Raw genomic sequence first — 13999 nt, 5'->3', positions numbered from 1 at the left:
CAGCACACGGCATTTGCAACTTTGAAGTAGTGCGAGTCTAAACTGCATTTGCTATCAGCGTGTATTATCTGGGTAAATAAAGGAGTATCAATGGAGAGGAAAATACTTGGGCATTTCCAGAGCTCTTTGCCACTCCAGCTCTTTAATGGCACTTTCCATCACAGGGTAATCTTTCCATTTTCTCATTTTCAGATCGATAGGAACTCCGGGAGAATGAAAGGCCTATTTCCTCTCAAATAGGGATAAAGCTTAACCACACAGGACTGCCTCATGTTTTCTAATCATGTCAGTCAAGCACCAGATGAAACAGTGTAAAAAAAAGTCCAGCTGTGAGTTGTCTTACGCACGTGTGAATTATGAGCGGAAAAGTAAAGCGTATTTGATGAAGAGACAATAACTACAATTGACTTAAAGTGAAATGTATGTGATGGTGTTTTTGTGTCAGCTACAACTATCATGCCCATTTCGCAGGGTTTCCCCATTTAAGACAAATATTACTACATATATCTACACATAATGATTCCTAATTGGAGTAAACATAATTCTGCAATGAATGGATGTCTGTATGCATCTATTTTCAAGGGAAAGTGCATATTAATGAACATCTTTAACAGTTACAGTGCAAATAAGATTATAGCGAAGCAAAGCTATTTTCCACCAGTTGGCAGGAAACAGAAAATAAAAACAGTATACAAGATAACAAACTAGGATACTAAAGCTCCACACTAGTCATGCTTGTAAATAAAGATGACTTATGGACACTTATTAATCAGTATATTTTGTTTCCCTATTAGCAAACTACTTTAATTGGAATTTAGGAGGTTTATTGCTCAGGATTGGCGGAAGCTTCATCCTCCCAGACACATCACACCCCGGGGACGCCTCACTGTACTGCAATAACCGGACAAATGAATATTGACATAGACACAGAGACTTTGACCTTAGGTTATGTACACGGTGGTGTTTGTAAAGATTATGAGGCTTGACTCAGCGAAAACTGCCGAAAGAAGTTGAACTGAACCTTGCCTGTTTATCATCCATGGGATTCAGAATGATGAAAATTAGGATTGTTGGCATAGAAATTAACAATTTAAACTAATATATTATTTCTTTTGACTGGTAAAAAGTCCTAAAAATGCTGCCTATAATTGTACTTTTTTGCATTTCAAACACAATCAAACATAAGAAATCCAAAGAGCATCTCGAAGAAAAATCCAGAAATAAAATGTATGTCCGGTTTATGTCCCCTCCTGTATCTGTCCCGTCTGTCCCAGGGTCTTGACAGTGTTTCAGTTCAACGTAAAAGTCAGTTCCCAAAGCACATAATATTTGTACAAGACACAAAGCAAGCAAATGTCACGCATACTGCTTTGGTATTTTTGTTTTATTGATTATTGTTATGTTATGATTGTTTTTTAGGAATATGATGGATGCAAGGAATACAAGGAACAGTTTTTATTGCAAACACAGAAAAAGAAATAGATTCTTTCAATGCAAATAGCATGACAAACTACCTGTAGATGTTGATATTATTAGCATTCAGGTTTCATTTGAGACCTGCGGCGATTGGAATATTAGCATGCAGATATGCCTAACAAGATGATCAGCATGCAGGCAGCCATAGATTGGGGCTCAGGTAGCATTAGCATTCAGATGGAGGTGGGACATTGTGTTGGAGATGAGGAGGGTCTGGGCTAGGTGATTAGCAAAAAGATCCCCTGCTTCATATGCAGGATCAGCACAGGTCTCTGTCGTCACGTTAAAGGCTAATGAGAGGGAGGGCGAGAGGGGAGGAAGGGCCCAGCGGAGGGGCAGAGGCGGGAGGCGGGAGGCAGAGGGGGAGGAGGGCCACAGCGGAGGGGCAGAGGCGGGATGCGGGAGGCAGAGGGGGAGGAGGGCCACAGCGGAGGAGCAGAGGCGGGAGGCGGGAGGCGGGAGGCGGGAGGGGGAGGAGGGCCACAGCGGAGGCGCAGAGAGGAGCGTGACTGTGATCCCGACAGAGAGCAATGATCACACACTTATCGGGGGGCTAACCACGGGCAGCTCCTGTACCTGCTGTTTCCCTCATTTAAAACTTATCACAGATCCACAAAGTCACAGCTCCCATTGACGCTGTGGAAGCAACCTGTTTACAAGTAAGATACTCCAAGGTCTCTGTGATTAAAACACCTCCAAAACACTCCTGACACTTCATTACCCAGCATGCCCCGGATGAAGCAGGATTGTACATATTGATTTCATGCCTCATTACACTTCCTGTCTAACAATGTCATTGTTCTTCCTGATTCTGCAATACCACGAATCATCCAGAAAGGGACAGGCGCAACTCAGCAAGACTGACATTATAACATGGAATATGTAATATGATGGATGTTATTTACCTGTGCAATTTGAAACAATAGGTAGGCCTGTGTCTTTTCTACTGTGTGCATCATATTAGTGTCCAACACAATCCTAAATCATAGTATTGACATTGAAACATCCTATTAAGTATCCAAGTATTGAAATTGAGGTAAAGAATTTGAGTAATTTAACAACCTTAGTGTCAAATTACTCAATTCCCTGGCAGCCTCACACTCACACTTGCCGCAGTTGCTGAAAACCATCGTTTTTCTGCTCATAGATGCTCTGCTGAATTGACATGGGATCCAGCTCCGCAGAGATATCCTCCCACTCAAACGTACAGGATGAGATGAAAGCTAGTAAGTCATCATAAGGACAGGGGTGCTACATTAAAACAGCAGCTGACATTTGTGAGTGAATCGCAAGTCCCAAAGGCAGCACAGAGATACTCCACTCTTTTAATGAATGAAAGGATAAAAAGTGTCCTGACTGAGAAGGCTCTGCACTGAAGCAGGTTTGACAATGCAGTGTAATCAGATCGCTCTGAGTGTTGATGCATGTGTATGTCACCAGGGCTTTTCCTGCTGACTCCATTTACTGGCACAGGGGCCATTTCCTCCCAAGCTAACTTTGTATGAAGAAAGATAGGACTGTCCCAGACACATACAGACAAATGTTTGTGGGTTTGAAAAGCAATACTATATAGATAGGTCTACACAGAACTCAAGATGCAGCAAATGCTTTCACAAATTATAAATTAATATTGTTAAAGGGGTAAAATTATTACATTAATCTTTCATATATCAGAATCAATAAACCTTTATTGCTATTATCAATTAAAGAAAACTCATAAACTAGGAATGGTCATTCAAGTTCAAGGGTTTAATCAATATATGTATGTGCCTTTTGGGCAATTTGGTGTAAACATATAATGAGTGATAATAATTAAAAAACAGAAATAATATAACACTAAACAAGCATGATAAATATATGGATGGATAAATAAATAAATACTGTAAATACATGCACTACAAGAGCTGCCTTTTTGCAGATGAACCAAGTTGTTGAGTCCCTTAGTAAAATCCCTGAAATCCTAAAAATTACATACATTTCCTATATTTTTTAGTCAATTTCTTACCCACATTAAACTTTAATGAAGATTCAACCTGGAAGACTACTCCTTGCTGCCTCAAGTGAGATGTGAGCCTTGTCACCAGTTTTTATCTCTGTGAGCTCAGATGGGCTTGACGTAAAGGTGGATTAGCCAATCAGGGACATAAAAAGCAAATATGTCTACTTACGGGGACAAAGGAATAAAAAAAAATATCATAGGGACCAAAAATCACTGCGTATCCTGAGGACAAGATGTCCACTCAAAATCAATGTGTATTCAATCCAATGCAGTGAGGAAAGATACAAAGAGGTGACATAGGTGAGACTCAACCGCCACTGCACAAAAGGCTGCATCAGCACAGAAAGCACGCAAATTACGGATTGCAGAGCACTGTCCAGCTTCATTTGTAAACCACGAACCAATCATTTGAAGACAGTGAGATGAAGATTCTAAGTATGAGAAGAGATGGTTTGAAATATGAGTTGAGTGAGGCCATTTTTGTAAAAGAAAAAGAAAAGGAAAGAGAATGCCTCTTTAAACAGAAATGGTGGTTTAAGGTTGAATTACCGGCTGTTTACAACAACGTTTGGAGGCCTTGGTCTGCCAACAGTATAGACAAGTTTAACCCTAACCCTAACCATTTAAACAGGTACTCATCAGTGACGATGGAGCTGCAGTCAAAATGAGAATGAGATTGAGAATGACTTTGATTTGATCTGTGTCCAGATGACTATAATTGAATACTTTTCTATGATTGCATATTTATGCTAAAACAATGAATAAGGCATATAACTCTGTTAATCTGAAGTGAGCGAAGTTTGATTATGTAGTAAATGATGGATGACTAATGAGATTATCTGTTTCCCATGCGTCACTGAAATAAACTACACTGATTGCACAGTTCTGTCCGAGTTTGGAGGAGATGGTGACCAGACTGATCTTGTCTCGACACACAGGGAGAATCAGTCTGGATCCCAGGCAACGGATATACTTCCTTCACTTATCCAGCTCTGCACCTCCTACACATCGCTCAAAATTCCCTGCCAGCTTCTTTCCTATTAAAAAACAAATATCATTTTATATAACATTCATAAATGTATATTCTATTTTGTATATAATTGTGAATTATACTTTCAATCACCTTCTATTGGCTTCATTTGAGTCTCTCCAGGTTGAATTGTGGGTGATGTTTGTTAAATTTTACAGCTACTAGGCCATGTCTTCCAGGCAAATTGTATTGTGTGAAGACGGTGCAATATCCCACAGACACTCCCTGAGAAAATGCATGGGAAATATGCCAGCGGTACGTGGTATAAGGCTCAGACTGCATTAGATTCCTGCAGGGGACACATTCCTATGCTCGCAAGTTATAAATAATGAAGGACATGAAGGACACACAGAGAGGAGATGCACTGAACTCAATTTTCAGGCAAAAAACGAGTGGCAGAACAGCTGGCAGCTCTGTTCAAAGCACATAACATGTCCAGGCCTCGGTGAATACACTTTCAAGTTTAAGTTACGTGACAGTGTGGTTTCAAAGTTCATCTGACAAAGCGCAAAAATGCAGTCAATAGCAAGAGGCACCGTACCGTGTTCATCTGAGCTATGGTAAGTAGCTTTTTCCAGGACAAGCCCCTAGAAAGTGCAAACTGCCACCATCACACACTGAATTTGCAAAGTTGCTAAGTTGAATTTAGATGGATTAATTGATTTGCTCATGACCTTGAATGTTAAAGGTGCAGTATGTTACTTATAGCGGAGGATATGCCACAAATATGGTGGGAAAGTTTTCAAAGGAAGCCATCTGGGTACAGTTTTTAGAAATCAAAACGTTTAAATTTTCAAAGGAAATAGTTTATCAAGCTAGCATTTATACTCTCCTGAGCTCACGTTGAATCAGCCCAAAGGAGAGGAGTTATATCTGAAACTAACCCTGTCTTGTTTAGTGGTCTGCCGGTCTCACCCTGTAGCTACTGTGGTCTGAGCTGGAGCAGTCAAGTCAGGTTTCTTGTTAAGTTGGCATTTCCTTCAGATTGGAAATGACTTTTGGATGGAAGTAGATTTGTAAAAATGTTGTCCAGATGACGACCTCTAAAACCTTTCCTACCATGGACCACTCCAGGACGAATGAGGGATTACTACTTTTCCATGAATATGTTATTGCTTGTTCCACAGTATGGAAATAAACGTATCGATCTCCATGGAAACTACCAGGTGATGCCGCCGGGCCAAACTCCAAGGTCAGTGGAGAGGGGACACCACTCTGTATTTTGGACAAATTTAAACACCTGTAATAATAATTTAAAAAATGCTAGATGGATAAGTTTTATGCAATACTGTGGAACATTTCAGGCACAGTAAAAACATCTTTATGGAGACAAGCAGGTGGCGGACACCCAAACAAGAACAACATTGTCAATAACACATTGGATATGAAAGAGAATATTGGGATTAGTGTGTGGCAGGTTAACGGTGGAATCCGCTGAATACTAATAAATGTCTAAAAAGTTATGACTCAATTTGCATTTTCTAGCACACACTTATAATAAGATGAAGAAATCACAGGCCATCTTTATAAACAAGCCCGATAATGAAGGATGTAATCATAGCTGCATTTTTAATAACAAGCTTTTAGTTCACTCTTGATTTTTAGCACTTTCAATGATTAAACCTTGCTGACAATAAGACCTTAGATTCATATAAACTGCCTGCCTTGTGTAAGTATTTCAAACAAGGATAAAACATTTAAGGGAAAACATTACATCACAAGAAACATTAAACGTGCAATCAGTAATAAAAAAAACAGTCAGAGCTTCAGATGACTTGAATGTAAAGTGTATAAAAAGATAATGACTTTCTCATAAATGACCTGAAGAACAGATCTAACTTAATGTTATGTGAATATGGCATCCAGATATAAAAGCCTCAGTTGTACAGCCAGCAGCAGTATAAGGATCAAACATATAAATCCATCCTTACACAGCTTGAATACTCTTACCTTAGAATAAAGCAGATGTCAGGGCAGCAAACACAACTTCATTTAGGTGTGTTATAAAGATCATTCATTCAGGAAAGAAAATAGAATCCATTTCAAGAGCTATTTTGACTGCTGGCTAAATTGATATAGGCAGAAAATTGTCAGATATAATGCAAATCAGCACCAGTTCAATTGGTCTCTAAGGAGTTCTCACTTGGCAGAGGAAACATGATGAAATGCTGTGCAAAGCCTAGGTGCAGCAGTACGCTTGAAAAGATGTATGCCTATGTGGGAATAAAGGGTGGTAGACGTACAAGTAGGTGGATTTATTTAGGGTTTTAAATGCATCTGGAGGACAACTTTCACTTGGAGGCACATACTGACAGAGATATGTAGGTACATTTACTTATAGAATTTATTTAAAAATGATACTTGTACTTCTAGTTGAGTAATACATTTCGCAGCGTAGCAGTATCTTCCTTGAGTAAAAGCTTTGTTCACTGTGATTAAGTCTACAAGTGGGGAAAAAAGCTTCTACTTGAGTACAATTGTGGTGACTAAACTAGGGCTGTAAATCTTTAGCTGTTTAGTCGATTAATCAGTTGATGATGTCTTGGTCAACCATTTTTGTTGACTTTCTAATCTCTAGGTACTTTCCTTTACAAGTAGTTATTCCTCCATGAAACATTGTGAGCTTGTGGTCTTGGGAGTGCAGTTTGAGAGCTTTTGACACACCCCTTTTGTGTCAAGTGATACCTTTGCTTGCAAACGCCTTCACGTAAACCAGAAAAACCTCTCAGGATCTGCTCTGAAATGATGTGACACTTTTTGACTTGAATCAGGATAAGTGCAGAACATGGAGAATTACACTTGTATGATGCTTTGGTGAAGTATACCGGGACATAAACTAGTTGAAATCCATCAGGAAAGTACAGCACGGAATCCTGTTTTCAGACCTTTGCTTTCACACCTCTTTTACACAATCTCTCTCCTTTTTAAACCCAGTTAATATTGTTATTATTGATATGACTGTTTCGCATACAATTCTCCAATCATATTTTGACCTGTGACTTACACCTCGACCCTACAACTGTAAGGATATACAAGACAAGCAAGTCATCAATAAAACACATTGGATATAGAGATTTTTTTAGCCTTTCGACTCAAGGTAATATCATAAGAAAAACATTAACAAAACAAAATGCAATATCATTTATTTTAAAAAATCTGACCATTTTGTGCAACCTTCAAATGCAAATGGTGGAGCGGTCAGAGCCACTGGCCCACAGGTTGGCGGTGCGATCGCAGCTGCATCAGGGGAATGCTGTTGTCCTTGGGCAAGACACTTAACCCGACTCGCCCCCAGTGTCTGCGAACATCTGGTGTGTGATTGTGTGTGTGATTGTGTGTGTGATTGTGTGTGTGAATGGGTGACTGGTTCCTGGATGTAAAGTGCTTTGATGGTGGAAAAGCGCTATATAATTGTGACCATTTACCATTTACCATTTTAGCAAAAGTGAAAAATAAATCTTGAGAATTGACTGAATATATACAGTATAACATCAGTTATTATTGCTATATTTACATATACTGTTAGAGCAATGCAAAATTCAAAAATAGGCCAACCTGCTTTAGAACTAGAGGTGGGAGAAGAAATGTGGGCTGCAAGAATAATTTGCAAATCAAATCGAAATAGCTTTTTGAATAGTAATTAATAAATTGCAAAGACTGACATCCCATAATTTCCTCCACAAACAACAAGACATCTTCTGCATTAAAACGGCTAATCCTGTCGTTTACATCTGTATAAACAGCTAACCATTTGCCTGACGAATGCCCAGTTGCTAAAACGTTGCCTCTCCACCTGTAAATACATTTCACTTGCAAGTAAGACACACACACTTTATGTACAATACTTGAATCTAAATAAAGGCACGTTTGAGCCCATTTCTGGTAGATTTGTTTAATGCCCCTTATATTTTGAAAGTTGAATCTGATTTGGCCTTCCAGCAAATGCAGTCCTTCAGAATGACTCTTTCTAAACAAAGTGGATATATTGCCTTGCTTTGAATCTAAAGACATGCCTTATTAAAAAACGACACAGTAAGTGAAGACAAGCCATATGTGCCCTGCGTTTGCACCCTACAGTGACCATAAGGGACAAAGTGGGATAATATGGAGATGAAGAGGCCCAGAGGGAGTGTGTCTGCCTGGTTACTGATCCAGCCGCCAATGCACAAACACAGACAGAGACTAAAGCTGGGAAGAAAACTATAATTAGACTGTACTATTTTAACTCAAACAAAAACACAGCTGAACAACTCATTTTCCACACAAAATCTTGAGTTGTGTTTGAAACATTTTAGTCATTTTGAGCATGGTAAATTTGTTTTAGAAGGTCGAAAACAAATTGCTTACCCTCGACTGATCGGGCTAAATCAGAAGTGATTGAGTGATATGCTTCAGAGGTTTGAATGATGTTTGTTTTTCTTCAAACATTTCACACAATCGGAGGGATTTAAATAAATAATAATAATAAAGATATGTGAATTTTATGTTGACATGCAAAAGTAAGCAACAAATGTGAGTAATTTCAACAAACGTTTATGTCATTTACCAAATCAAGAATGAAATAAGACTATGTTCCTTGATGATGCAAAATTAAATAAACAGAAATACACAGGAACAAGGCCAGTCACAAATCACCCAATGTAATTAGCATGAACTCGAGATTTACTCATTAGGGATCTGGGACAGTGCAAATTATTAATTTATATTTGAACAAACAAAGTCACTTAGACTCTTATCAAAAATATGACAACAAATATGTACAGTATATTTTGCAATAAAATTAAGATATTTAGTACCACTTTATAATGACTATACCTTAATTTGCCTTAACATGAACAAAGGCTTAAGATTGAGACCTACTTAACTAAGGTTATGTGTTAGTGTTAGGGTTAAGGTTAGGAATTAGGGTTAGAGTATTAGTTAAGTGATCACCAATCATTCTTATTAAAAAAAAATGTCGATGAATTAAGCATTTGTTTATGCTTTACTAAAGCAGGAATAAGTGTCCCGTAGTTATAATAAATATTTGTATCAAGTGTTTTTCATATCACACCTCTGGCCGCCTCTGATCCTCTAAAACCACAATGTGTCCTCGTAAGGCACTAGCTACTTTACAACAGCCCACATTGAGTAAGTGCCTTGATTTCAATGACTTTTTCAATTAAGTCTACTTGGCTACAGCTAGTGCGCTGTAATCTCCATTATTTCCATCCATTACACACTTACAATCCCTTGACACCAATCAATCTGGTTTCTTTTAAAGGCTTTAGCACAGTAGCATGCCATTGCCCCTTAATAGCACTCACTTCAAGGGGAAACTTCTAATAGGACTTTAGTCATTCTCATAGGTTTAACACAAGCGTGCCTTACCTGCTCTTTGACTGAGGCCAAGATAGAGGAGGTGGTCTCGGATTCAGATCTGTCTCCGTTGGACGAGGGCATCACTGGAGGCACCATGGCCCCCTTCTCCTGCTCGGCTGGTTGGTCCGGCACCGGCATTTCTGATCACACACATTAAATAATATATATATATATATATATATAGATGTGGGATAAATTTGATCTGGAACTAAACTTTTGCATGGAAGGTTGCAAATTCAATCAACTACACATTGACGCAGACCAGACGGATTAATACAGATAGTCTCAATCATGAATTTAAGATTTGACTGTCTTTTTTTATATACATGTTTTATATACCACTGTGTATATACATTTTACTTTATTTATTTATTCATTTTTGTACAAATGTTACAGATTTTTCTAGCACCTCATTTAATCATTGACCAACAATGTTCACATGTTTTGTCAGCACTGTCCAATTAGTCTCAGAGCTCATGTGTATAACTGGTCACCAGCGCTAAAGTCTCTAACATGTGGTTATAGCTTGTGGCATAGCAAAGCAAAGCCTTGTCTTGGCAATTAGTCTGCAACACACACTTCCCTGCATTATTCTTCCCACCTGTGTCTTTGGCTGTAGGTCCCTTTATAAATAGGGGTCTGTGTAGACTCATTAAAATGTGATGCTTCACTTATCATGGTTTTAATTACTTGATACGGGTTATGGGGAAATGATAGGTGGCAGTTTTGTTTGAGGAGGTGCAATTTCATATCCAAGTCACACATTCCTTTGTGCTTGACTGCATTCAGGTGTGGCATGTGCACACAAAACACAAAAGGATTTTCTTTGTAGTAAATTAAGCTTATAGCTATCAAATTCGCCAGGACCTTTGCTCTGTTTTCCCTGGATTAATTGTACTCATTTAAATAATCAATGAAAAGTGTCTTATTCTCCCACTCGTGAGCTGGAAGCACCCACAATGAGAGGGAAAGAGAGGAGGAATCAGGAAATTGGTGTGTGGGTTTATCAGACTATGGGGACAGGATTTGTCAATAGTGCATCCCTGACTTTGGCAGAAGACTAAATAATGAACTGATTGAATTGGGGATTTAAATCCATTTCATTTGCCTCTCAAACACAGTAAACATTTGATGTGAAAACAGGATTGTGTGCTCTTTTTAGTTTACTCTTTAGATGTAACATAATGTCTGCCTGTGTACTATGATAATGGTCATATTGTTCTGCAGTCACAGCGTCTAGTCTGACGCTCAATTCAAGCATTCATTCATTCTATAAGACAGGGGTTTCCAAAGAGGAGGTCAGGAAGCACTGAGGTGGGGCAATTAAAAGGATTAATCTGTTTTTAATCTCTTTTCTCTACACACACAAAACTGTACATGGAATTAGGTCAAACAACAACAACAACATGTTTAAAGGTAAATACAAAATGTTCTTTCAAATGTAATCCAACTTGAAGACAATTCAGAGGATGCAATCCAAGCACATTCAATCAACACCACCATTGACCACTAATACGTTTTAGCCACTTCATTATTAGCATTTTATTACGGGCATCCAGTTTATGGGGTCTTGGGTCAGTTTCATGGTATTTGGTGAGTCCTGTCCTGTGTGGAAGCCCTTCTATAAGAGACCCCCATTTTATAGAATCACACAGGTCAAACTTCATTGTCCTGCTGCATCACCAGCTGCGGCGCTGCAGCAGTCCACAAGAGCACATTGCCAAGTTATGGCCATTTTACTCTTGCCAAACTTGTATTGTTATGCTTGACATTCATTTTCGCTTTTAACAACGCAGTGTACAGCGTATCCCACAAGCAGATGTCACAATGAGGAGAATTTGTTTTCAGTTTTCATTTATATGGTTATGGCTTCATATACACGCTTGTTCTGTAAATGGAATGAACTTTTATGGTGGTAAACAGCTTAGTTTTAAAGCCAATATTTATTTAGTTCTGACATTATGGGTCTTTGAGAGTAAACTAGCCATTAGTGTCGACAAATGGTAAACAAGTGTGCAGGGCTCCAGACAGGCTGCAAATCAAACATCCAGCTAGTCTATCACGCAGCATGCTGGCCAGCAGACAGACAGCAGGCCAAATAGGGTGGTGTCTGTAAATAAAAGATGTTAGCGAGATAGCCCGCAGATGGATATTTTCATTCTCACTGACGTCTGGCATCACCTCCTGAGCGGAGATGAGTCACCAAAGTTTGTCTGGTGAGCAGACCACAACCTCCTTTGAAGACTCTGGCTGGACCCGTGCCATATGCGTTTCTATGAGATGAGGGGAAAGTAACCTGCTTGTGTTTAGTCAGAATCAAGTCGGTTTAATCCCTCATTCATCCAGGAGTGTTCTATTCATCTGGACACTGTTTATAGAAAAACAATTTTGAATCACATCAAAGAGTCATTCTAAATCTGCAGATCTAGTCTAGAGAACTCAGATATTTATAGGATTTAGTCAGAATAAAATTATTATTAAAACTAATAATTTACCAATAATATAATATATATCTGTTGCACCTGTTATTCAGAAAAAGGACAAAGATTTTAATTTAGGACAACTTTATTGATATTCTTAATTTGCAAAATAGCTGTTTCAATTATGATCTTGTAGACAATATCATGCACCTCTACGTTTGAAAAGTGCCTAACTGAGTCAGAGCAACTTCAAAATGTAATCTCTTGTGAAGTCTTACCCTCAGTCTGCAGTGGTCACAATAAGAACAGGTGCAGATAAATGTAGATAAAACTACATACATTAAAAATAGTGTTGCTCGAAATACAATACAACGTTAGACCCTAAAATGCATGAAAACTCTGAAAGTGCTTTGACAACACTTTCTGCTCTTGGCAATGACAGGGTGAATTATATGCTTTGGTTTTAGTTCTGCAAAATTGTGAATGCGTGACGGTTGGAGTCAGGAAAATGTATGACCAAAAACACTAATGCTTTTCTGCAAAACAACAAAACAAAACACTAAACAGCAACATTATCATATTTCTGTGACCAGCAGTTGTGTTGATCTTGCATAAAACTTTCCATCCAATTTTTTAAAATACTTTGTATGAACTGCAAAGCTAAAATGTGTAACTCACTTTCAATACATTAAAAAAAATACAAATAGTTTCTATAATGTAATGTAATAATGTAACTAGTATAAAGGCCTTATACTAGTTAATGTGGTCTAATAATTATGTAAGAAGAATCAGGTATTTTAGTTCATTGAGTGATTTTATATTTTTCAGTATTGATACTCAAATGAGCTTTCGATTTGTTTGTTGTCCTCTTTCTTGAGACAAATTCAGGACAATTTTCTCCCTGACTCAAAATGATAATTTCCTGGTGTCACTACACTGTATTTAGTTGTTGGTATAAGCTTCCTAGAACCTGAATATTGCCATAAAATCTAACAATACTGAAAACTCTATTTGCAGTCTGCTATTGTATGGAGACACTGTTGAGCTGGTATTTAATAGATGCGCTGTGTCCTGCAGGGTACAATATAACAGGAACCTACGTTCACAGAAGGCTTTTGTACCTCTGGGGATGAATAGAACTGAAGCACATTCTTTCTGGATTGAGTTTTGTGCAGCTTCAGATTGAACTGAGAACCAATGATAGTCTGACATTTCATTTAGCTTAGCAGAGATAAGACAGCAAAAGCCCAGGTGTAGCGCTGTGTTTTTGACAGCACAGAGAAGGACTAGCAAATGTGCAGGAGTCTTCAGCTAATGTGTAAAGCTGCACAATGGGGATGGTAGACTAAACCAGTGGTACTTAAACTATTTCATTTGCAACCCCCATAACAATCACTGTTGTCATTTGTGACCCCCAAACACAAAAAAGAGTGACCCGCAAAATGATTTACCTTAGGTCCAATATTTGACTTAATTTTCATAAAGGCCTAGATAAATGAATATTGAAGCCAAACAAATAGGAATAAACATTTACGGTTGCCTTTGTGTCAAGCCTGGTTTGAGACTATTACATATATTTTAAATGTTTCCTCATAACATCTGCAGACCCCTGAAATCCCCATAGGGATGCATAATCATTGGTTGAGAATCAGTTGTTGAAAACCACCGGATTAAACGTGGCAACTATTCACCAATCCTGGGACCCCTTCTCTA

General features: G+C 38.4%; 1 protein-coding gene across 3 annotated transcripts in view; it reads right to left on the bottom strand.

Moving 5' to 3' along the window:
* ctnnd2a (catenin (cadherin-associated protein), delta 2a) overlaps nt 1-13999 on the bottom strand; it is a 233044-nt gene that overhangs the window by 183953 nt on the left and 35092 nt on the right. For all 3 annotated transcript variants that reach the window (XM_072450621.1, XM_072450624.1, XM_072450622.1), the window contains exon 2: nt 9876-10006. In XM_072450621.1, coding sequence (XP_072306722.1) covers nt 9876-10004 — 129 coding nt within the window. In that variant the 5' untranslated portion in view covers nt 10005-10006. The remainder of the gene's footprint in view (nt 1-9875; nt 10007-13999) is intronic.

Source organism: Eucyclogobius newberryi, unplaced genomic scaffold (genome assembly GCF_026437365.1).
Source record: "Eucyclogobius newberryi isolate DKJ021-1_F unplaced genomic scaffold, fEucNew1.0.hap1 SCAF_18, whole genome shotgun sequence".
NCBI lineage: Eukaryota > Metazoa > Chordata > Actinopteri > Gobiiformes > Gobiidae > Eucyclogobius > Eucyclogobius newberryi.
Note: the sequence above shows the minus strand (reverse complement) of the source record. Positions and strands in the feature narration are given on the sequence as shown.